The sequence below is a fragment of the Mesocricetus auratus genome, unplaced genomic scaffold (genome assembly GCF_017639785.1).
Source record: "Mesocricetus auratus isolate SY011 unplaced genomic scaffold, BCM_Maur_2.0 Super-Scaffold_100007, whole genome shotgun sequence".
NCBI classification, from domain to species: domain Eukaryota; kingdom Metazoa; phylum Chordata; class Mammalia; order Rodentia; family Cricetidae; genus Mesocricetus; species Mesocricetus auratus.
In genome coordinates, this window is record NW_024429191.1 from 4,849,216 (window position 1) to 4,875,257 (window position 26,042).

Here is a 26,042-nt window from a genome sequence, read left to right on the forward strand (position 1 = left end):
GGATATCACTGTCTCATCTAGATTGGGAAGATTTTTAGAGGTTCCCCATGTCAAGTGACACAAAGGAATGATTGGCATCTAACTGTCTTGGCAGGTGTTGGCAGACATCATTCCTGTTCTTAGGTCTTACATCAGGTTCAGATACCTTCAAGAGTTATATATCCTTTATTCTAAGGGAACACTGAATATTATTCTTCAATCTCTTGTGTGAAATTCTATCAGACTGGTTTTGCTAGCATACCACAGGAAGTGGATGAAAGTGCGTTCTAACCAGACATATAGGTGCACATCTATAATTTTAGCTCATAGGAAGCACAGGCAGAAGAATTTCCAGTTCAAGGACAGCTACATAGTCAGATTCTCTCAAACACCCCAAGCAAGCAAGCAAACAAACAAAACCTAGATTCCCTCAGCTATACCCTGAGGTCTTAATTCAGTGGGTCAGAGGTCCTATGGTTCAATAGTAACCTTAGTTGACTTCGTGTTGTCTCTGGATATGGAACAATAGGAGAAGAGATTGTTGTATGTCTGTTCATATTTGCCTGGCTTCACTGCAAGGCTATCCACTTCTGTGATCTTGTATGTCCTAGAGCATTTGGTAAGGCTCAACCCACAGTAGAGGGTCACCAGTCTCAATACCATCAGCTTAGAGAGTGACATCGCAGAATCTCTGCTAATTACATTATGTTTTAAAGGAAACAAAAACTACAAATGGGTCAAACTATAGCCTTTCATCTTTGTCCCTTTCTCTCTACCTCTTTCTATTTACTTCTCTCCATGTCCTTCCTTTCTCTTGTCATTTCTTCCTTCTATCTGTCCCTCCTTTTCTTCCATTTCCTTCCTTTTGTTTTGTTTTGTTTTGTTTTTTGAGACAGGGTTTCTCTGTATTGTTTTGGAGGCTGTCCTGGAACTTGCTCTGTAGAACAGGCTGGCCTTGAACTCACAGAGAACTGCCTGCCTCTGCCTCCCGAGTACTGGGATTAAAGGCGTGTGCCACCAACGCCTGGCTTTTCCTTCCTTTTTTATCCCTTCTAATTTCTTTAGTCTTGCTCCTCTAGGCCCCTCATTGTATTCTTCTTTTGCCTGCCGCTGCCTGTGTAAGTAGCTGGAATCTGCCCTGTAACCTATGCAACCAGGCCAGAAAATGGGGCTGGAAGACCAATACAAAGTGGCATGTCTGGCTTAAGTCTCCAGGCCTAAGCTGCAGGGTCTAAAGCCATCTCTGTCACATCTCTGTGTCTGGACATGATTCAAACTTGATATATTAATGAGAGTATTGGTTTCCTCTGTGGTCATTGTCTTCTGTGAATATGGGGAGGAAGGTCACAGAGTAAGTTTAGATTGTTCAAGTTTCTATCCATTATCACATTTAGTATCATAGGATGTACACCTGTCATTCCTGAGAGAGGAGTGGTGCTCTGGGATGCTCACAGGTATTCAGAGAAAGACATTTATACCCATATATTATGTCCTTGGAGGAGACTTTCATGTGCCTGTCACAGCAAGCTCTTCCAAATTCAAGAGCAGCTCCCAGTTTCTAGGCCAGTTCTCCTGTACTGGCAGTAACACTACCTTTTGGACCTTGGCTCAATAGGAAAGTGGGATTCTTTTGCCTTAAAATGTCTTTGTAGGCACTTACACCACAGATGGCCTGGAAGATTCCCTAAGCACCCACATCACTCATATTATTCTGTCTCATCTTCATGACAACCAACAAAATAATTTGCCAGGTGAAGGAATAGAGACATGGAGAAAGTGACAAGCCCTCAGGACATGTACTTAGTGAGAACACCCGCTGCTTACACTACAGCAAACCAAATGCTGAGGGTCCAAAACTTTTGAGCATTCCTCAACAGTCCTCCTCAAATCTCAGTGTCAAGAACAATGAATAGACAGTCCCTAAACCCATATGCACACAACAATATCTGGAGCATTATTGGTAGAATAAGCAGGATTTCCATAGCATATTTATACACTTCCTGATTCCTGAATGTTAATGAACATCTAACTGCAAAGAAAAAAATAAATAGAATAACACACCCACAAAAATGTCCCATGGGATACAGGCTGATGTGGTAATAGGAAGCTGGAGCCTCAGCCTGGCATCAGGATCTTTCTGGAATAAAAGATGCATGGATAAAAACATGCTGTAACTGGGCCTAGGACACACACTTGACCTTGCATCCAACAAAAGGTGAATGCTCTCTTTTACAGCTGCCAGAGACGAGCTCTTCTTTATGAGTGAGAGCATCTTCTGCTATTTGGCTGAACAACTTATCTTTGAACCTGAGTGGGAGCTCTTTGTACTTGTCCTCAGATATGTTTCCTGGATAATGAGAGTGAATTATCCTTCTGTTAGGGGTTTACATAGCATCGAGGGCAGAAGGGGTCATCTATGAATCACACAAGCTTGGGATTTCTGCATAGGGCATCTTGTGAATTGAAATACCATGAGTCTGGGAACAGGAGGGTGATATTGTATCTCCTCTGACCTTCTAAGAAGGGGCCAATCTGCAATTAGAATCAACCAGAGTCATCGCAAGGATGTCTGTTTGTTAGGGGATTTAGACATAGATGTAATGGATGCAGCCCAGTTGCAATGAAAAACTGTTTGGGGGCAAGGTATAAGACTTCTCTGGGTCTCAAAGTTGAGCACCCAAAGGAAATCTTTATAGGCTGCTTTATAGATACTTTATAAAGCATACCCTATCAATTGATTTCTGGTTTAGCTTATTGCTCTTTTCGGGTGCAGGGATAAATACTGGTGGTACCTGAATTCGCTCAAGAGTATTAGAAGCAAATATTCACCTGTTACTCATCCATCAATAAATCCACCTATTCATCTTTTCTATTTAAAAACAACAGCCATAGTCAGTACAAGGAAGGTGACCTGGGCTTACTGCCCAGTTCCCTAAGTCTAACACTAGGCTGTCGTCACAGTCATTTGTTTGGGTTGGCTTCATAATGACCTTTTGAGACAAACATTTTTATAATTCTAAATGTAGAGATAACAATAAGTAACTTAGAGCAGTTGTGTCATTTACCAAGTCTTGAACAGTTCCTATATGAGGGAGTGGTATCCATAGAGTACCATACTGTACAGTCTTAAATGACAACAAATAATAATACAACTAGGAATTTCTGAGGAGAGCAATGTTGACCTACAGAGAAAACCGAGTCACCTGGGATAATAGATATCCATCCTGCATATGATAGGAAGGGGAGAGCTAAGCTTGCAAAATTTATCTAAGTAAGAGACAGAGGTTAGGAGAACCCCACCTCATCTATGTAAGCAGCTGGAATCCAGGCAACCAGTCTGGAAGATCGGGCTGGAAGGCCAATACAAAGTGGCATGTCTGGCTTAAGTCTCCAGGCCTAAGTTGCAGGGTCTAAAGCCATCTCTGTCACATCCCTGTGTCTGGACATGATTCCTCCCTAACCTACGGCCACTGGATTGGGCAGGAGTAGCTCAGGGCCATGGCCAAGACATAAGCTGAATGATATGCATGTCCCACTTTGCCACCTTGAGATCCTCCTGACAGTCCAGCCCCATGTGTGTGCATGCACTGTGAGGATATCCCTGTGGGAACTTTGATTAACAAGAGACCTTTGGTTGAGATGAAGCCTAAGCTATTCCAGTGGTGATTCTGTAGTAAAGGTAATTGCCAAGGTCCAGACTTTCGAACGAAACCCTGAAATGCATTACAAACTTCAGCCACTAGCAGCGACCCAACCCAGTCATTCTGCTAGGCCGAGCCTCACCTAAATTCCAGAAGGCCAGAATTATAAGCAATTAGGATGTCATGGTGTTTAGTGTTTTCCACCTGGTGTAAATGTAGATGAAGTGTCTCAAAACTATGGCTAGTTTCTCCCTATTCTTGAATCTCCTATATGTGCTATATTGTAGCCACTCATCAAATAGTTTCAGATGAGCTATTATTCACCAGTGAGAGGGGTAAAGAACGCTCAGAGCGACACTCAGAAGGGTATCTGGAATAGTGATAGCAGAGGCAGGATTAGTAATGGTGACACAACAGTAGCCCTGCTTCAGTGGGAGTCAATAGAGAATGTTTAGCATGGCTGCAAGGTAGCAGACTTTTAATGGGTTCATATGGACAGTGAAGAGCAGATAGAAGGAATCCATGCAACTGAAGCTATAGGTGGGTCACACCCTCCTTCACAGCTGCTCACTCACAGATCCTCTGGCATGCCACAGTTCTGCTGCTTTGTCTGTGTATCTCACATGTAGCTCTCCTCATACTTACAACCCCCCACATCTCAAGCTCAAGGTCTATTCCTGAGTGGATGGCTCACTGGGTCTCTCTATTGATTTCTCACCCTTCCTGGGTAGGGACAATATCTGGCTCATCTGTTGCCCAGCAAGATTCTGGCACATAGTAGGTGTTGATAAATGTTTGCTGAACAAAATGGAGTTGGGACCAATGCCCAAAAGGCAGATTCTCTCATTTCCATTGTTCAAAAATACCATGGATTTCTTTTTATGAATTATACATTGCACAAATTAATTTATCCAGAACTGTTTCCCCATCCACAGCTTCCAAAGAATGTAGCCCACATTCCAACAACAACAACAAAGCCTGACTAGCATCTATCTCCTATGTGAATCCCCAAAACTACTTGTGAGTAGGTCCAAGGAAAGGTGCTGAGAGAAATCACGGCAGAAGTTGTTTCCCTTGGCAAGATCAGAGTATTGTCTATGTACACCTACATTACTTAGATTCCATGTGGCTGGGACAAACAAATGAAATCAATTTAAGGAAGGCCAAGTGTATTCTTGCTCATGGTTGAGGATACAGTTCATCCTGATGGACAGTCACAGTGGCCAGAGGTGGTGTCTGGTCAAACTTCACCTGGAGTCAGGAAACAGATGGAAATGAATGCAAGTAATAGTCTCTGCTTCCTCTATTTTAATCGGTTCAAGATCCCAGCTAAGGGAATGGTGTCACCCACTCTTAAGTTGGGTCCTCAAACCTCAGTTAACCTAATCAAGACAATCCCTCACTGTTGTGTCCAGAGATCTTATAGGCATGTCCCAAAACTTATCTCCTCTGTGACAAGCAATTTTCAACCTGTGGGTCATGACCACTTTGGGGGATCACATATCAAATATCCTGCATAAGAGATACTTGCATTACTATGCATAACAGTAGCAAAATTACAGTTATGAAATGCCAACAAAATAATACTATGGTTGGGGGTTTCCACAACACAAGGAGCCATATTAAGGGTGTCAGCATTGGGAAGGTGAGAACTACTGTCTAGATCCTGTCAAGTGGATAACTGTTAACTGTCACAGCACCTCCTTTAATATTCTCATCTTAGCATCAACAGCTTCTTTATTCCTGCAGAAAGTGGTGGGAAAAGCACTGAATTTTAGTTAACAGTGCAATTATGCAGCCAGATACCACCAAAGCAGTCATGAGTGATGTGGCCTTGAGGATGTCACCGAGTCTCTGTTTCTTCAGCTGTAAAGAGAGCCGAGTCACGTGCACATCCAAGGGTCACTCTAAGGACTGAACAACTAAGCTCTACACTAATTCAACTTAGGAAAGGTCTCATGCTTTCAAGTCACTTCTTCTAAAGAGCCTAGGCAGACTCTCTAGCCTACTGATGGATGGTCCCTGCCAACCATTCACCAGACCACCTGAGATCTGAGATCATAGTGCCATTTCTTGCCTGGATTCTTTCTGAAGTAATTTTTAATTGTTATTTTTTCCATGACCCATTGCCATCATTTCTCCTCTCCAAAGTGTGGCTCACTTTGCAGTCAGACGATTCCTAAAGTGACAGTGAAATATGGCATCCCCTCACTTAGAGTCATCCAGTGGCCTCTCACTTATGCTAATGCCATAAGATGCCCCAAAAGGGCAAACAGAGTCCTGTGTGTTTCCTCCCTGCTTACTTCTACTCACTGCAGAACCTCCATCTCTGTGCCTCTGGCTATCACACCGGTGTTCTCGCATTTGAACTAGGCCATAGTCCATTCTGCCTTGATACGATGATGATAATTAACAGGCAGTAGCCGGCAAATCCCTGCCAGGATATGCTGCCAAGTCCCCAAGTGTAAATACTCTCCATAGCCATAACAAGCTCCATTAGGAAGATGTGCACAGGTCATAGTTGCAGGTTAGTCATAGCTGCACCTATCTTACTGTGAAATCTTGGTTGTACTTCTTCTATTCCTTCTACCTAGCATATTGTGCTCTTCCCCCTTTCTCAGTTAAAGCTTGCTTATTCTCACTTTAGGCATCTATTCAAGGAAGTTTTCTTATGTCCTACCCTTATTTACCTACCCCCTTGGTACCTGTTTATATACCAACTTACACTTTTATTCCCAGTATGTTCCTGAAACTTAGTGACGTGAATCATTTTTGTGTTCCTTTCTGTTTTAACCCATTTATGAGCTTCGTGAAGGATATTGTATGCCTGCATCATTCACTCCTGCACCACCATGGCCTCTGTGCTTTCTGAAACAAAGGGACTCAAACAATGGAGGTCTATGAATGATGCATATACACCTCAATTCAGACACTATTTCTGACATTAAGAATAACAAGATGTATGAGGTGCAGTGGCGACTAGAAAGACCTTGTAACTCCTGTAGCTTTGCAGCAAAAATCATGTTGTGTGTGACTGGAAAACTCTTGGATGTGCATCTAGTAGATTGATCTGTGTTTGACATCTAGGAGGAGTGCAATAACTATTTTTGGATGTCAAGCAAAAAGATATGTTTTCAAGGCATGTACAGTATGAGAAAAGAGAGTCAGCCCTGGTCTTGAGATGGTATCTGGAAAATGTTCAGAGAGAACAATGATTTGATAGCATCTCCAGCACAGGCAATTACGAATACTTCAGAATTGGATTCCAGCATGAGCAGGCTCCCTTCTCTCTCTAGCTTTCTTTCTGAGTCCATCTAACTCAGTTCATTTTACAACTATGCTGAGTATCAGCAGTCGTCTGTATTACTGAGCAGCAACACACAGTGAGATGTCTGGGAACTTGGCAGGCCAACATCCCCACCGTGAATAAAAATGATGTGGGCCAATTGCTCACATCTGTGGAAACCTAAGTGACTGTGAAGGCATACTCCAGTCCCCCAGCTACAGAAAGACCTGCAAGTCCAGCAACCCTAAGCATGCCCCAAGAAATGATGGGAAATTCAATTTCAAAAGGGCTGTTTGCAAAGTAATCCAATACATATAGTGTGTGCATTATTATTGTATTATATTGAGTAATATCACATTTAAGGAGATTTCATAGCATCATAGCCATGCACAAGGGAATATAAAAGCAGTTCATAAAGAGAGGAGCACAATTTCCCTTCAGTGTTCGTTATGCTCCCATTATCCTCTGAATAATAATCAGAGGTCCACTTAGTCTGACTTGGAAAGGAACAGATCTGTAATTACCTCAAGTCTACAGTGTCCTTCCAAGGGCTCAGCTCCAGTATCGGGGCAATGAATCCACAGAGAGACTGCAGTTATTGATACCGAGGCTGAAGGAGGAACACAGCAGCAATTCCAACAACACCCCCTTCCATCTCCCATTATGGTGAGTGTCCAGAGCAGGCATACACTAGAATGAAGGGCTATATGAAGCTGAATCTTGTTTCCAATGATTTCCTTCTACCATGGTTGGCACCAAGAAAAGGTATCATGTGATCCCTCCTGATCCCACCACCAACTTTTGTTCTATCACTGCTGAAACTTATGAGGGAAATTGAAAGGTAATATGCTGAAGATCTGTTGAGAAAAATAGAAGACACTTTAAGGACTTGATACAAAATGACTTTCCATGGCTCTTGTGAGATTCTTCCTGGGAACAAATACTTTTCCATAGGAGAAACCACCTTGTGTATACCTCGCTATGCATTCCTTTCTAGAGAAGGGGTGTCTGCTATCCATTTTACCAAAAATATTGCTTCTATTTTCTGTACCTTTGCTTGCTAGAATTGCCAAGGTATTTTAGAAGAAGTGGTGTCAGGATAGGAGTGGTAGTGCATACCATTAATCCTAGCACTCAAAAGGCAGAGGCAGGCAGATCTCCGAGTTCAGGGACAGCTTGGTCTGCACTGGGAAACACTGTTGAAAAAAATTAATTTCTTAAGAAAAATGAGGAAAGAGGGGAAAGAATAATAACTTCACTATCATCCAGAATGGAAATGGGGCAGGGGATGTGTGATCCACATCTCTCATCTCCCGGAGAAGCAATTTAAGAAGTTAGAGGAAGCTTTTTGACTCTCGTCCCTTAACTATAAAAGTGCCCACATTAGGTTTAGAATTAGTGGAATTGGATCATATACACGTTGCATAGTCCCCATGTCTGACACTTATCCTATTAAAAACAGCCATTAAAAACTGATCATGATGGTGATGGCTGCTAGCCCAGCATAAAAATAGCTGAGGCAGGACAGTCATGAGACCCAAGACAGCCTAGGCTACATAGTAAGGCACTGTCTTTAAAAACAATGATAACAGCAATAACAATAACCATTTCAGTACTCATTCTGTGACTGCACCTGCCTTTGTTAAAGTCTGTATCAGTAGTGATATAGGTTTCTATTTCAAAGAAGAAAGTCAGGACATTATCTCTCTGTGTACCTCTATCTCTATATATTTTGTATATTTGTTGAACTAAATAGCTATATATAGACTATACAAATATAGATGATATAGCTGTGTGCATAGGTTGGCAGGTAGATGAATGGGTGGGTGAGTGGAATTTGAATATATTCTTAAAACATAACCCAGCAAATCCATAAGTGTAGAACATGTATCAACAAATGCCTATAAGGGCTAATTCTTGCCATAGGCTCACAGACCTAGATCATACCACCACAATCCCAGAACTACATATATATTGCTGGATTTTTTTCATCTTTTAATCAGAATGACCTCAGTCTATAAAAACTCTCATTTTAAAATATAGCCAACACATTTCATTCATGAATCTCACAAAACATGCCTGAGGTCTGAAGAACACCAGCCAATTGTCAGTACTTAAACATTTGCCAAGACCAAGCATTGGCAACTCTTCCCTTTGCTAGTTAGACAGTAAGTGTTGCTCCTCCGTGGGTCACAGTTTATTGTCACACTCACTCAGTTCTGAGAATGTGATGCAAAAGTGTCCAAAGGCAACTCATGAACCAATTGCTACAGTGTGTGCCAATAAAACTTCATCTTTGGAAACATCAGGTAGTCTATAGTTGCATCAGCAGCCATCTTTAGCTGACTCCTGGCCTAGATTCTTAATGCTGACAATAAAAGCTTGTAAAAGCCTTGTGATAAGGGATTGAAGGAAGGATCTGTGATAAACCTGATAGGTGAACCTATCAGGGAGGAAATCTGTGACTGTTTGCTTCAGATGGAAACATTCTCCCTTGGAAAGAAAGGGGAGGTCCACTGAACACATTAATCTTACAAGACTGCTAAAGGCTCTTTCATGAAGTTACATAAGCAGCAAACTGTTACAGAGGAAGAGGAGGCTCTTCAGTGAAACTGCCTGCAATTTGAACAGGGGACTCAAGGAATGTTTGGGTGGCATTTACCTTCATTTGTAATTTTCCTGTATCTGGGGTGAATAGAAATAGTCTCAGAAAAACTCAGCTGCAGCAAGTGCTGCCAAATTCCCTTCCTCAGTTTCCATCAGGTCCCCTCTAGTCTCCTCCATTAAGAGTATAATAGCTCTAGCTACTTGAACTTTGATAACTTTATCCATGTTTTATGAGAATCTTCCTGGGTTCAAATAATATAGCTCCAGAAAAAATTATTCTGGGCCCCTTCAAACAGAAAAGTTCCTTAAATCCAATGTCATATCCTATTTCATACTTGTCTCTAAACTTCTATTTCCTGGAGGTGAGGTGGTTGTGAGATATTCTCACATGCATTCTCTGTGCTCTATCCTTAATTTTCTTGTATACCCCCTGTATTAATGCCTCTGAGAGACAGTGCCTGGAACCCTAGGCAATTCCTCTAATAATTGTTAGCCTGACTCCTTCCTAAAGAGAGAAAAAATGGAACCAAGTACACCTCCTCTCACTGTCATTAGAGTAGCACTAACATCATGGCTTCAAACCAAAAGGGAGCTAATTTGTCTTCCTACATAAGGCTAGATAACAGTCTATTTAAATTACAGGGCTGCAATATGAAGCAAAGATGCAGAAGTCAAATACAATTTAGGTTATAATTAGTGATTTCCATGTAAAAAGATTCTCTAGGAAATCTAGAACTCTTCTAGTTGCCTTGTGAAGGGTATGGAGGCCACGTTCACTCTCTGGAACCAGTGGACACTACCAGAGGATGGAGGGATAGCGTTGGGGAAAGGAAGACAGAGACAGACATAGAGACAGAGAGATAGAGAGAAAACAGACATACAGAGAGAATACATGCAGGAATGCTTACATGCTCAACTCTTGGATGTTCACACTGAAGCTATTCAGAGTTAAACCTAAAGTAGGGACAAAGAGTATTAAAATATCTGCCTGCAGTGATGTTATTATTGAACTAGAAAGCAATTAATGTCAATAGGTGATTTCCAGTTCGTTCTAGAATCACTAGGATTAAGTCTTCGTTTACTTAGCATTTGGAACTCAGTTTCCCCCTCTACGATTTTAGCATCCTTACATTAATCCCTCCTCAATGGTTGTGTGAATGAAATGGTTTAAGGAAGACTTGAGTGAGGAGGAAGAGAGGTGTCTCTGATTGCCAGTGGAGTCTAGTTCTACATTTCTCAGCTTTGTGACATTGAGCATCCCCTTCTCTGTGGTCTGGGTTCCTCACCTAGGTGAAAAAACAAAGGTGAACTACAGTGTCAGGCTACTCTGGATTCTCAATGGGATTCAAGGAGTTGATGTATACAGGCTTGAAACTCTGCTACCCCTGCCTCTATCCTGAATGCACTAAATGCTGGTTATTACCCTCCTTTATTGCCAATAACAAGAGTTCCTTCATCTTGCTTCCTTCATTTAAGCACAAGAAATTGATGTTTCTTTTATTCCATCTCAAGATGGACATTTATATTTCTCCTTTAAAAGGCCAGAACTATTAATTTCTTCAAATTTGAATTTTATAATATACAATGTCACAACCTTTCTTAGGGAAAATTACCTTTTTACTCTCCAAACAAGACTTTCTTACTTGATCCTTCAGTTTCCACTAGTCCTCGTAACCTGGTTTGCTTAAACTGCACAGTTGGAAAACCTAGATGCCCCCCCCATTATTAAATGAACATGACCATTTAGCTTTCTTCTTAAGGGCACTGAAACTGCATGAAAGCCAGGTCCTCAAGGATGGAACCTTCTGTTACTAGTGTCAGAAGGATAGCTCATAATCTAGCAGGGAACAGCATTCTGTTTAGAGCCTTGAAGACAGAGGCTTTATGAGGCATTGAGACCTCCAAGATGCCCTACCAACTGTCGTGTGAGGTCTCTTTTCTCTGCCCTCATGAATAGAGTTCATCGTTGTGCCCCTACAGGTCTTTTGCAAAGACAGACATAGCTTGACAAGATAGGGTAACATCTGAGGATTTAGCAGTTAGCAGCCTCACATGACTCACAGATACAAAGGTCAAAAGCTAGGCCCCCTGTTAGTGTTCTGACTCTGCAGTGACCATGTGTGTCAAGAAAGTGCATATCTACACAGCTAAGAGCTCAAATGGCATGTTGTACAGAAAGGGAGGCCCAAATTATACTGTATAACTACTGTTAGAAGTGGCACCACTGGGCTTTGTTCACATCGGTTTATTAGGTCACATCAGGTATATGCACCCCCAATCAACTGTGGAGTTCAGGAAACAGGAAGAAAAGGGGGATGGGCAGAGCCAAGAAGACTGTGCCAAGACAGGTATAGTGTAGGGCCAGGATATTTTAGGCTACTTCTCTCTGATTTCTGCTGTGATATTTGCTCTGTGATTCAGGCAGATAAGTTTCCTTCTCTGGACGTTCACAGACAAAACATGTACATTAAGGTCCTGCCAGTCCACAAGGTTTTATAGTCAAGTTCAAATAGATAACGAAGTAAGAATACACAGGAGAACTAAATTACTGCTTTCTCTTAAGAATAATTCAAAAGATAAAGTAACAGATCAACAGTTCAAAATTACAACTGGCAATGCAAAATGGCAGCAAACTATCCAAAATGAATGATTCTACAAAGTGGAGTCAACAATCCAAATGGCAGTTTATAATTCAAAATGTCAGTCACTAGTTGACCAGCAACTCATCTATTTCTCTTAACTGTAAACACAGGCCCTATCAAATGGTTACAAAGCATCAGGCCAAAAATTTGACAATTCCAGTATCAATGGGAAAGTATTCAGTTATAAATATTTGCTGTAATTCTTGTCTCCATCATAAAGCAGTCTCTTCCATATATGTATATTGCATGCCTAGGCCTGAAAGCAGCTGAGTTTTTACTATCATTTATGTGATAATGTTAGAATCTATGCAGAGAGAAGAATAGATTAGGTAAACCATTGGTTCCATCCAGTTTTAGCATGTCAGAAATTTGGGTGAACTATTCCTGTACCTCTGTCCTCTGTTCATATAAAAAGAACACAGATATTATAGACACTCACTATGAACCTAAGGAATCTATTGCCACAAATTAAGGACATGAACTGATGGTTGGCTAATGATCTCAAATAGGAGCTGCAAAATGGTATGATGTCTGCTTCTACATTTTCTCAAAAACATGCAAGAACAACAAAACTGTTCATTGTGCCCATGAATTTAGTAACAGCATGTATGACTTTTAGCCACTTAGGTATTCAGTACTTGGTACATAGGCAGTCTACTTCATATTCTCATTATTTAGTCACTATCACAATGTCTTCAAATCCCACTGGGTTCATACACTCTCAAAGATTAACCTCTGTAACAAAAAGAGACCCTAAGAGGGTAAACTTGATTGAAATAAGCATACGCATGAAAACGTACAGAACATCAAATACAAAGATAGATGATGCTTCTGATAGGTACCACACTTGCAGTGGAAACATGAACAAAGGCTCCAGATTGAAACACTCATAATGTACCAGAGCTTTCCTCATTTAACCAAACAAGCTGCTCTTGTGTATTATGAACAGAATATCAGGCATCCATTTTTCTAATAAATCTTCCATTGCCCAGTTCTTGGTCTAGACTCAGGAGAAGGGACACTTTGTGGCAATCTATTGTATTCAGACTTAGTATTTGAAACATATTTATCTAAAAATCATTAAATATCAAATTAAGCTTTAAAATCAATTTGGGAACGTGAGATTTAATTTAACTTAAGAGAAAGTACTTTTTAGGATTCTTGTGATTTATTTAGTTTCCTGGATTATAACTCTCCATCCATCCCCTTCACCTCCTCACCTGGCCTTGAATTCTGATCTTCTTACTTTAGTCTCATGAGTAGTGGGGTCACAGACCTATGGTAAAAATTCAGACTCCAAAAAACAATCTTAAGTGTGAATAATTCCAAGCCAAGAGCCACCCTGATTTGGGGTCCTGGTGTGTTTATCATAAATAACTCAGAAGTTCAAAGTTATTTATGTGTACTATATGAAGAAGAAACCAAAGGCCACAGAGGCTAGATGACATGTTTTGGTTCCACTTGGGGTTAGAAATACAATGACTATAGGCTCTTTTCTTTTTTAATTTTCAGTATATGGCTGTGTATACAAGCAAGTGAGTAATTGTGTGTGAACATGTGCCACAGCACATGTATAGAGAGATCAGAGAATCTCCTGAGGAGGTCAGTCTTTGACATCTACCTTGATTCTAATGATATCTTTTTGCTTGTTCAGCTGTACGGCTGCTAGTTGCTTCATGAGGTCTAGAGATTGCCTTGTCTTATCTCTTCCTCCTCTTATCTTGCTGAGAGAACACTTATATATGTAAATACATGCTACCTCTCTCCGATATTTATGGGCTCTGGGATTTGAATTCAGGTCTTCATGTTTGTCAGGCAAAGTCTTAAGCTACTGAACCATCTTCCCAAGCCTGAGAACTGTGGGTTCTTTACACAGATTCTGTGTAAATGTGACCTTACATAGGCTGCTATGATGCTTATCCTGATCACAGCCAAAGGAATTATCCAGGTCATTTTTCCTTACCTGCCATAAGAATTTTCTAACATGTCAGTATTCAGAATGAACCCTTAGAATTTCAATAAGTGCCCTTCTGAGCCCCCCTGCTTTCTACCTTCCCCTCTATCTGTCTGTCTCTGTCTCTGTCTGTCTGTCTGTCTCCCCCTCCCTCTCTCTCTCACACACACACCAAGGTCCTTTACACCCAGAGCTACTCTGGTCCTCTCAGACATCCTCTGTTAGGCTCCATGGTGCTTGTTGGCTCGCAAACATTAAGCACTCTTATCCAAATGAGACTTTTGAACAGCAAAAAGGTCTTGGATCTTGTTCCTACTTAGGGGAGGGCTGCAATTTATTCTGAAAGCCCTGGGCCATGCATTCTAAAGCATCCCAAGGATGCTGAGGCTCATGAGGAAGCAAGAAGCAGTACCTGTAGCCTAAGAAAGTAGATGTGGTGTTGACAAAACAGCTCAGTGACACTGTCATCCAATATTGAAGCCACCAAAACATTTATTGTAGTTTGCTCAAGGTCTCAGGCAAGAGTGCACTCTAAGAGTGCAGTCTCAGATCTGTTGGTGCTCTCCCTGGGGTGGCACGAGTAATTCTCCCATAGAGAATTCCTGTCTGCAACTGCCAGCTATTCATGCAAGTCCCAGAATGTCTGGAGAAATTCCTGGAACCTCCAGTCTGTGCTGCTTCTGGTCTTATATCTGGCATGCCTGGAATTGAGCATCCCTCCGCTCCTAGGTTTTAGCCCCAAGGTACTTGCCTTGGATTCTGAACCTTGATCATGGGATGGTAACATTTCCATCCAGCTCTTGGCTGGGGGGCAAGAATGAAGAGCTGAGATTGCTCACAGACACTGCAAAGAACATACTCTGACACTGAGCAAAAAGGACTATTTTTGAGGCTAGAAACTCTCTACTTCCCAATTGATGCATCTACCCTATTTTTAGATATGTTGTTTCTCAATGGTTTTGCCAAACTTCCAGTGTAATTCATGAGGATGAAATCTCCCCCAAAGGACAAAGCAATGGTGTTCTGTAAATCATTGACTGGTGATCTTTAGAGGGAAAGAAGAAGAGGTCCATGGGAAAGGGGGGGCAGTGGGAATCACAAGAATGGAAAGGTTCATTTGTCAACTGATCTAAGGCCACATGACTGGTGAAACAGAGGCACAGACATTGGCAAACCCAGAGGCTAGGATCTTGACTGACGTGCCTTCGGAAATTAGAGGGCAAGAATAATGGGCGCCAGGCTTGGGGACAGTTCTGTGTCTGTTGCCCTAGCCTCAAGCACTAAACTGTTAAGGGGGCAAATGGAGAGTGGACAGAGATCTGTAATTGGATATCAGAAGATCTGGCTGAGATCCACACCACTTCTCAACTCTGACATCCTTTGCCTCTTTGTCCATTTACAACCCCATTGCAAAGCAAGGGGTACTGATACCACTGAAAAAATATAAAGCAAGTGTACATGCCTGCAACCTTAATACTTGGGAAGCTGTGGACTTTGAGGCTAACCTGGGTTACACAGTGAGTTCATAATCTCTATAATAAGCCACTGTTTCCAGCAAAACAAAACAGAATTCCTAAAACAGAAGCCTGTGGGGAGAAACAAAATGGTGCAAGTATAGAAGGAATTCCTAACAGACTAACATGGTCTGTGAATCTGGATAGACCTTGAGCAATGAGTGTATACCCTAGTCTTTCTTCTCTGCAACCTCAAGCCATTCTTGAGGTACTTTTTTTCTTTCTAAAAGGGAGGGATGGCCACACCCAAACACATACAATCAAGACAACTATGGATTGAAAATTAGCTGCTGCACTATGCTGAACAAGCAACTTCTTCCAGTTCAAATTAGCAAATGATGTCTGCTAGTGAAATAATCAATATGTATATTTTAAACCCATGTACTGTTCAAAGATATACTAAGATATAATAATAGATGAAGGGAGGTAGACCAGGATATTTCTATTTCACTCTTCCCTGTAGCCTGATTGAGAAAGACAACAGACCAGATCAATCACAGAAGCTGTCTGCATCTCCCCCACGGGGATACCTTTGTTTGTAAGAATTTGCAGAGGTAAAAATAATGACCTGGATTTCAAAGCATAGTACAGACCTTCCCAATACAGCACTGCTGAAGTGGGTGCTCAGTGGATCTCTACTGTTTTGAGCATTCAGGTGGTGAGAGGTTAGAGGATTTACAGATTGGATTTATAACAGACCATAGGAATAGAGCTGCAGTTGAGGGAAACTCACTAGCACAGCCACTAAAAACAAAAGTCTCTGTACATGGTTCCTCTTCCTGTCAGCAAATGCAGGCTGCAAACTCAGTTCAGAGAACCAAGTTCTTCATCCCATCAGAGTTCAGAGGGAGGGGGCAAGTGGAGGAGACAGGCAGACTGCAGAACAAGCGTTAAAAATAGAAGTCAAGTTGCTATAGGAGATACATGGAGAATTCTCCACTCACAAATCTCTAATTATAATATGTCAAGAGTAAAATACCTCATGAGAAACAGTATCCTGGAGAATACAGCAGTGACTCTGTCAGCACTGTGATCTGGGATATGTTTGGAATCCTGTACAAAATAGAAACTCGGCAAAAAATGTCCTGCAGGGAATTGTCTCGGGCCCTGGGGACCAGCAGAGATGACCTGCTAAGGCTTTTCTGCCCATGCCTTACTTAGCTCTGGTTGGAAGCTCAAGGTTGTACACCGTCTCCCTTTCAAGATACTGCAATTTTTGTTAAGTCATGTGCATATATTAGATGTTCTTGGAGGCCACCATATGGATAGATGTTCTCTTTTACCCTAAACCATTCGGTTTCTCCAAGAAAGCATGGCCTCCACAACGTCCTTAAAATGACATTAAACACCATGGATATATATGTCAAAGGATGGCTATTCCAGGATTAACACTCTCCTATGAGGAATAGCCTAGATATTCTCCCAACTTTAACTTTTTCTTTTTTTCCCCTATGGTTTGTGCTAAGACATGCTGTAGAGTCTACGTTCAACAGTAACTTTTTGTTAATATAAGACTGTGTATGCAACACACAGAGAAGCATCATTTTGACCCAATTTGAAGTGCAATTTCTTCCATATGAGACACAGAACTTGAGAGGAAGAGAAAACAACTCCATCAAGATGTAGAGAGATGGAGACAATTTGAAGTAAGTCTGTCATAGACAAATTCACATTACAAAAAAAAAAGATGTGAAGCAAGGAATGAAGTCAGAGAGAAGGATTGGCAGGCAGGCATGTGTGCATCAGCCTGGGAACCTGAACTCTGCTCCCAGTCTCCGTGTACAAAAGCCAGGCGTGACCACAGTGTGCCTCTGTCACCGGGCAGTGGGTGCTAGAGACAAAAACACTACTGGCACTTGGAAGGCCTACCAACTTAGCTGAGAAGACAGTGAGCTCCCGGTGCAGTGACAGAGCCTGTCTCAAGAGACTAGGGTAGAGAGCCATAGAGGACATTCGAGGAGTTCCTTTGGCCTCTGCATGGGCATATACCCAGATACATAGAAGTGTCTTCCTTTTTGGCCAAAGAGAGGAAAGAATCTGCATATAACTGTTTGAAGCAGAAAAGATGGTGTCTGTCTTGTTTCACTTCCTCTCCCATGGTGTGCATCATTTAAATAGGACCAGAGAAGACAAAGCAATGGCTAGCCCCACCCCATAAACATGTTTCCTAAACTCAGGATTTCCCTGCTTTCAAATAGTCTAAGATTTTTTTCAGAGCATTTTCCTGACATCTTTGCCCCAAATCCAAATCACACTCCCCCATTTCCAAATATCACCCCTCATTCCCAGTTGTTACAGTGAGAAAATGTAGGTCATACATATTTAGAAAATGACTGTCTCAAGAAAGTGATTGTCTTTAGTAAAAGGCGAAAGATTTATACGATTTGAGGAGAAACAAGAGTATAAGCTAAACACTAAACTAAACTCCTGGAAACCAGTTGCAGAGAGGGAAGAGTAATGAGAAAAGGGGTCAAGACCAGGCTGGTAAAACCCACAGAAACAGCTGACCTGAAAAAGGGGGAGCTCATGGACCCCAGACTGATGGCTGAGAGGTCAGTATGGGACTGATCCATACCCCCTGAATGTGGGTGTCAGTGAGGAGGCCTGGGCAATCTTTTTGGCCTTGGGTACTAGATCAGTATTTATCCCTGGCATCTGAGTAGACTTTAGGAGCCCACTCCACATTGGGGGATGCTTTCTCAGCCTGGACACATTGGGGAGGCCCTAGCTCCTGCTCTGTATGATATGACAGACTTTGGAGATCCCCCCATGAAGGGCTTCATCCTCTCTGGGGAGTGGAGTGGGTGAGCGGGGATTGTGTGGGGGGTTGGGAGGGTTGGTAGGGGATGGGGAAGAAGGGGAGGGAGAGGGAACTGGGATTGACATGTGAGGCAAGCTTGTTTCTAATTTAAACAGAAAAAGGAAGAAAAAAAAAGAAAATTCGTGCCTCTGTTTCTGCTTTGGAACCAAGGTTTCTCTACACTTTAACCACCTATTCTTGCTTCTCTTATGTTTTGAAATTGACATGCTTACTTGTGTTCACATTAGTTCTATTTTTTCTGTGAGTCACCATAGAGAGAGAACAACCCACATATTTATGCAAAATGGAGAAACAAGCTATGGTATGTCCATGCAATCAAATAGGTTTTCAGCAATACAAAGATGGGAGCTACTTACCCATGTGGCCAACAAACATACATTCAGTATCAGGATTCTGGGCTTCCAGGCCCTTGAGGGTGGAAGGAAGAGGCAGCACTGTCTTATACCAGTAAAATGCTGCACTCTAGACCTTATGTGCATCTGTGTCTCTAATGAATTTTGCAGAGGAAGCTTTCCAGAACATGGACTATACATGTTTACAGATCCTTAATTATTATAGGTGATTCCCAGATGCGCATCTATTTAATGTAATTATTGGTGCCTACAGTCATGTTTGATTACCATCCCACTATACTAGTTTTTACATAGGGTGGTGATAAAATATTGTCTCTGTTTTGATTGCTTGCTTAATTCTTACCCATCAAGTCCATCTTTCTGTTTATATTTCTTCATGGTTAACAGGTTTCCTGCCCAACTAATATTCCCTTATATCTATCCTTTCCTTATGTACCAGCAACAAAATCCCACAGAATACAGCTAGATAGTACAGCTTGGCTAAAAGAGTGCTTGCCTAGCATGCACTAAACCCTGGGTTCCATTACTAGCACTGCAGAAACTGGACATGTTAGGGCATCCCTGCAATCCCAACACTTAGGTACTGGGAAGAGGCTCAGAAGTTCGAGTTCATTTTCACTCACACAGAAAGCTTCATGCCATCCTTGATTACTTGACATGATGTAATGAGCAAACAACACATCATAAACTAAGGATACATAGATACAATCTAAATGAGACCCAAATGCACTCACCCAAGAATAAAGATGGTTGGTCTGCAAATGGGTCCAAGCTTTGTTTTAGGGTTGATAAAAAAAAATGTTCTAAGATGAAACTTTGGCAATGGTTACACAGCTGTGTAAATGTTCTTAAAATCAGCAAATCATACACTTAAAATGAATAAATTTGTGGTAGTTAAGTTATGTGTCCAAGTTGTGTTTTTTGTCATTGCTTATTTTGCAGTTCTGGACACTAAACCCAAGAACTTGAACATGCCAAACAAGCACTCTACCTCTGAGATACATCCCCGACCCATATATTTCCATGAAATAGTTTAAAAGTATGCATTTTACTGGGATAGAATTGTGTTGAACTCATCTCTTTAGAGACAGGAAAATAGATGCCTGTGTCCATTTACAAATAAATACAGCAAATGGAAACATGTTCTAACTAATAAGGAAAGATGCCCAGTCACTAAGGAAATATCTGGGGGAAGCTGGTGGTATAAGGAGAGGTATAGATTTGCTTTGCTTGACAAGATCCCCAGCACACAGGGTACATGGTTCACCACCAGTGGCCGGGCTGGGGCACCTGCTCAGGGAGAGCGCCCTCCAGGTCCAGAATTCAACATCCACTTACTGTGGCGGTGCCAGAGACGGTCTGCGCACTTGTGTCAGCGTTCTGCTCCGAGTGCGTCTGTGTAGGAGGATACAGGTTTAATGTGTGGTCGGGGACGGTGGTCTGGCCGGTGTACTCTGGCGCGGGATGGGGATGAGGGGCCGTGTATTCTGCGGGGATGCCATTCTGAGGTGGAGCAAACTGGGCAGAGGCATAAGGCTGAGCCATTGTGTCAGGGGCGGCTGCTGCTTCCTGATTACCCTGAGAGAGGAAAAAAAAAGAGAGAGAAGAGAACACTATTAGTGCTCTGCAAACAGAACTGTTCTCTAGAGTCCAGGGATTCAAGTCCCAGCACACTTCCTAGGTCCAGCTGAAGACATCCAGGCCAAGAGGCACCACCCCAGCCAACCCTCAGAAAGACACCTTGAGAAAATAGCAGTCATCTTATTCTCACTCTACAGATGGAAAAATCAAGGCACACTATGATGAAGTCACTTTCTCCAAGAATCCAATCAAACTTGCTGAGACTGTATGATCTGTACACCTGATTGGTGGAGAATGTAGGGTCTGTCCACCACTGGCAGATATTCTTTGTTTCACCTCAATTTTGGAAGAGGTTAACATTATGTCATCTATGGTGACACTGGAGTCCCAATTTGATACAGTGCCAAGAACACTGACAGTGTGCTTGACAGGGTATTTGGACTGATTTCAACTATTAGGTGCTTTTGAAGGGCCCTGGTAAAGATCTCTCTCTTTCTCTCTCTCTCTTTCTCTCTCTCTCTCTCTCTCTCTCTCTCTCTCTCTCTCTCTCTCTCTCTCTCTCTCTCTCTCTCTCTCTCTCTCTCTCTCTCTCTCTCTCTCTCTCTCTCTCTCTCTCTCTCTCTCTGTGTGTGTGTGTGTGTGATTATATAACAATTCATCCTTCAGTTATAGCCTAAACATGCAGTATGATAATTACAGTCAAGTCAAAAGAATTTTAAAAACCCTGAATTCAAATGTTTCCATTTTTGGAAACATCTCCCTCCCTCCCTCCACCTCCACCCCCATAACTCCAACACCCTTCACACACTCTGCATACACATATGCGGAATGCACAAGAAGCAGTAGACCAGAGGTCCAAAACTTCAGTGGTCTCAAGAGATACAAGTCAACAGTCAAAAAGGAAGGGAGGAGAGGGAGGGGGAATGAGGGAAGGAAGGAAGGAAGCAAGGCAATTAAGCTCAGCAAATAGTGGCCCCTTTTCTTTTCTGTGGACAGTTATGTGTGACTTTAGCCCTCCTACAAGAATTTCAGGGCACACACATCGGTATGTCTAAGCAAAGGAGAGGTAATTTTGGCTGCTCCTCCACATTGGCAGTAGTGATGGTGGCACAAAGAATAAGTTAGAATCTCTCTTTTACAGTTTTCTTCCCTTAACTAGATTTGTGATTGTAATATCAGATGGACACACACACACACACCACATGCTGCACAGCACAGACCATCCCTTTTACTCATTGGTGCTCAGAGGACAAGTTTAGAAGCTTAGTGACATCACCTTTCACCTTCAACTTGGTACTTTATGTCACCAGTTCTTAGACAAGTATGGATACTCCCAGGAGATTCAAGGCAAGGGCAGGAGACATTTTTGTTGTCACAGCTCAGGAAGGCTGTGTTATTCGTATTTAGCTCTTGGACACCATTGATACTGCCGAGTCCTAGGAGTGTACAAACTCCCAAAGGGCTATCCATAGGCCTCAAAGGCTAATAATGAGGATGTCTAGAATTCTTGCTTTGCATGTACTAGACCCCCTAGTCTATTTAGCTTAGCAGTCAGATATGCTTCATCTAGAACTAAGAAAAAAATGATTCAAGATCCAGGGCACAGACCATTCATGGGAAAGCAAGAAGCTGAACTAAGACCCATCTTCCCCTTTCATTTTGTGAGAGATTCACCTGATTCAGAGGTCAGTTGAGTCTGCAAAATGAACACACCCCTCTCTGTAACATATATATCTGTACTCCAACCTATTTCACTTCCTCCTGTGGTAAGGTCGGGATGCAGGATACCTCTGACTCTGTTTTACAGACGCAGAAGGTGCCCCTGGATACCTGGTGGCACAGCAGTATGGGAAACCTCTGTGCTAGTTCAAGTTTGAGACCTGTCTCCAGAGTACTCTGAACCTGTCATAGGAAAGGCAAGGACCAGATAAGAATGTCTCTGGACCCAGAGCAGCAGAAGCTCTCAAGATCTGTGCCACTCTGTCAGACACAGGTGTCCAGCTATGAGGACCAAGTCAGTGAAAACCAAGTGGACAACAGTTAGCATCCAGGTACAGTGGGACTCTGTATTGCATCTTGTACGTGGAGGTCTCAAACAGATGTTGGCAGGACCCCCTACAGTTACTTATTAACACTGACATCTGCTCCAGAGAGACCCTAATTAATATTCCCAACATTTGCACTTTAGGCTAATTACAGCTAATATTTAATTAAGATCATTGTACTTCCTATGGAAGTATTTTTCACCTTCAAATGACTTGAGAGATGTCTGTGTCTCCTCCCTATTGATGCTCCTAGGTTCTAAGTTCAGGTTGAAACAAATTTTATTAGAAAATTACATGAATGATAAGGACACCCTTTCTGCTTCAGGTCAGGGCAAATTCCAGGTATGTGAACCAGATCCTGGCAGAAGACTAAAGCCACTTTGTTATGTGTGGTGGTGACAGGTAAAATATTAAGAGTGTTCTGGTTGGACAATCATTTGCAGAAGCTGCCTCTCCTATACCAATGCCAAGTCTCCACTTTTCCCTAAATAAATGGAACAGCCAGAGAGCTCTGGATATTTGCAGCGAGGGTGCTTTTGGGTGCCCCTCCTTGACAGGGAGGCAACTCTGCTTTGCAAATATCCCCCACATCACCAACCAAGCACTCCAAGAGCTTGTGCAAACTTCACATCCAATTTCCTTTGCCAAGATGTTCTTAGGTTGCTTGCTAAATATAAGAAAAGGGGGAGGATGGGTGGGAAGAGGTCAGGATCTCTCATGTTTTCAAACCCACGATGCTGAAGAGGAGAGCTGTGTGGAAGCATGGAATAAATAAGGCCTCTGAGGGTAAATGTTGAAGAAATTTCCTTGTCCTCATAGATAAAACTTCTTCATAAATCAGATCAAGTCAAAACCTGCTCAATGACATGGAGTCCAGTGTTACCCAGGATGCTCCACAAGGCTTCTTACACTTGTTTATCAAGAGCAAAGGGGTTATTAAGATGCAAACAAATCCTATTCCTTAAAGAAAAAAAATCCCCAAAAGTCATTTCAATTTAAGTATTTTACTGGAGCATGAAATAGACAGAATATTATTGCTATTTTAAGACAGGCAGCATAATCTATTTAGCTTCACATACGCACACATTCACTGAGCCACGCCTCAGATGCAGAGTACTTTCTCAGGCACCAGAAACAATCAATGCTGTCTCTGAGATGGACACAGGAGATGAAGTCCTGTTACTGTTGTTCCCTCTACCCTCCACCCAGTGCCAGATATCCTCTTTCAGCTGTGTGCCACTCGGAGAGGTCCAGTAGAACTAACTCTTCTTAGAGGGACATAAGAACAAACAGTGGAAACCAGGCTGACTTCATATTGGCTTGAAAACTAATGCAGAGCATATTTTAACAGAGAAATAGTCATAGTCCTTCTGTGGCATGAGAAGGGAAAGTGCCTGATTATATAGCTGAACCAAATGTTTTCCTGCAGGTAGGTGTGTGTGTGTGTGTGTGTGTGTGTGTGTGTGTGTGTGTGTATGCGCATGCCTATGTGTGCATGTATATATTTTCTTCAGCTTTAATAGACAAACTCCATTCCTGGAGTACATTTGTACCCTATTTCTTGCCCTAAGCCCTTCTCTTGGATTACCCTAGCTCTTAGAATATCTTAGAATGAAGAAGTGCACAGGAATTGTCAAGAACAAATGAGCTTGCTGATTACACATGTCCACATGGCCAAGGAAAGCATCTGCTCAACCCGAGACCCTCCTGACAAGACAAGCACATACTGGGGTAAGCTCTCTGGAGGACCCTGCCTATCCCCAGTGGCTGCCTGCAGCTTTCAGTCTTGCTGACAGTTTGTTTTACTTGAGTTCAACAACCTGGTCTGCTCTGATCTACGTCTTTGGCAGGAAATTGCACATATTCAGAGAAAGGCTCCTGTGCTGAGCTGAAACAGGCTAAAACACATCATGCCCCAGGGGCAATAAAACAATGCAAAAAAAAAGCAAAATGACACCATTAACCTGCTGGTCCTAGGACAAGCATAGACCCATGCAAAGAGCACCTGCTTCCCCACCCCCGTGTATATATTCATACACACACACACACACACACACACACAAACAAACACACACACTCCACAATACTCCTGTCCTTTCACCAGGCATAATGCAAGATGAAAATTGTCTTCCAAAAATACCAGACTTAGCACTAAAAATCACAAGGCAATGCTTCTGCTCCATTCAAATCAGTTTCAAGTGAAAATTCAAAATACCTGCTGCACCATGCTGCATGCTCTCTCCTCCATAAACTTAGCAGCTGTTCTAATCCCACACCACGGAGCATCTGCCTAAAGCAAGCCTCGATGAGGAGCAAGGGTGTACAGGCTGGGCACTGTGAGAATGATCGGGGTGTTGACGGAGGGGGAGCTGAGGCTGCCTGGCTGACCTCCCCCTCAACATCTGACTGCATCCAAAACCAGCCCCAGATGGGACTCTTCTGCAAGGGAGGCCTGGCCCATCAATCACAGCTCGCTCCTCCTCTGGCTGCTGCTCAGGGTTTTAGAGTGCACCACTGAGCAGATGATTATGTAGTGGAAGGGAAAACACACACACGCACACACACACACACACACACACACACACAGAGAGAGAGAGAGAGAGAGAGAGAGAGAGAGAGAGAGAGAGAGAGAGAGCTCCACTACACTAATAGCTATTTAAAAAACATTAGAAATGCTATTCTATGCATAGCCTGGAGCTGGAATTTTTCATTACTAAACTAAATATATGATATGCAAAGTTATAAAATCCACTGGGGAGCTTGCTACTATCTCATTTCATTTTCTGAGAAAGGAAGGAGGAATGTTTGGGGCCACAGGGAGGGTGAGAGGAGGAGGATGAAGGAGGCTCAAAGAGATCAAGAAATAGTCACAGGTAAATTTAAAAAATACTATAATTACAACAATGGGGCTGTGGAGATGGCACTGCTAGTAAAGCTTGTACCTTGCAAATGTTAGAACTGGAGTTCATTTCCATGGAACCCATGTTAAAAAACAAAAACACCCAGCATGGTGGCATGTGCTCAGTGCTGTGGTCTCAGTGCTGTGAAGCGGGGGCAGGAGCAGGTTTCTGGGTTTCATGCTTAACCAGTTTAGGCTATTTGAAAACTTCTTGGTCAGTGAGGGACCTATCTGAATAAATAAGGTGAAGAGTATCCGAGGAACACACTTAAAGATGTCTTTTGGTGTACACCATGGGTGCATAAACACATACATGTCCAAGTACATTTCTTCTTCATGTTCCTATACACATATAAGCCAATGTGTTAGACATTAGCATTCCCATACCCACGTACAAACACATGCACACAAAATAGCAAAAGAATATGTGAAATATTTGTAATAAAGCTATGTGGCTAATCGTAATTAAACATGTGATGAGGTCACCAGAAGTTACTCAACAGACTCTTGGCAGGGTGGATGTGTACCCTTAGGTAAGCTGCCACTGGATGCCACCACTGACTTCTGGGAAATGGCAACAACAGAGTGAGCTCAAAGTATTATCATGAAGACTAAAATATTTTAAACATTAAAGACCAAATAGAAATCAAGTAAGAAAGCACCCAGAATGCGGCTCATGGGGTAAGTTATCAGATGGTTTCACTCGTGTGCAGTGAAATG

At 42.3% G+C, this 26,042-nt stretch overlaps 1 protein-coding gene and 1 long non-coding RNA gene across 10 annotated transcripts in view; both read right to left on the reverse strand.

Annotated features, from left to right (window-relative positions):
• Rbfox1 (RNA binding fox-1 homolog 1) overlaps positions 1-26,042 on the reverse strand; it is a 2,068,553-nt gene that overhangs the window by 148,615 nt on the left and 1,893,896 nt on the right. For all 9 annotated transcript variants that reach the window (XM_040747948.1, XM_040747949.1, XM_040747950.1 and 6 more), the window contains one exon: positions 20,136-20,375. In XM_040747948.1, coding sequence (XP_040603882.1) covers positions 20,136-20,375 — 240 coding nt within the window. The remainder of the gene's footprint in view (positions 1-20,135; positions 20,376-26,042) is intronic.
• On the reverse strand, positions 990-16,482 carry LOC121141095. Its single transcript, XR_005878007.1, has 3 exons — positions 11,127-16,482; positions 7,431-7,763; positions 990-4,871 (listed from the first exon to the last, which is right to left on the reverse strand). It is a non-coding gene; the product is annotated as an uncharacterized LOC121141095 (long non-coding RNA).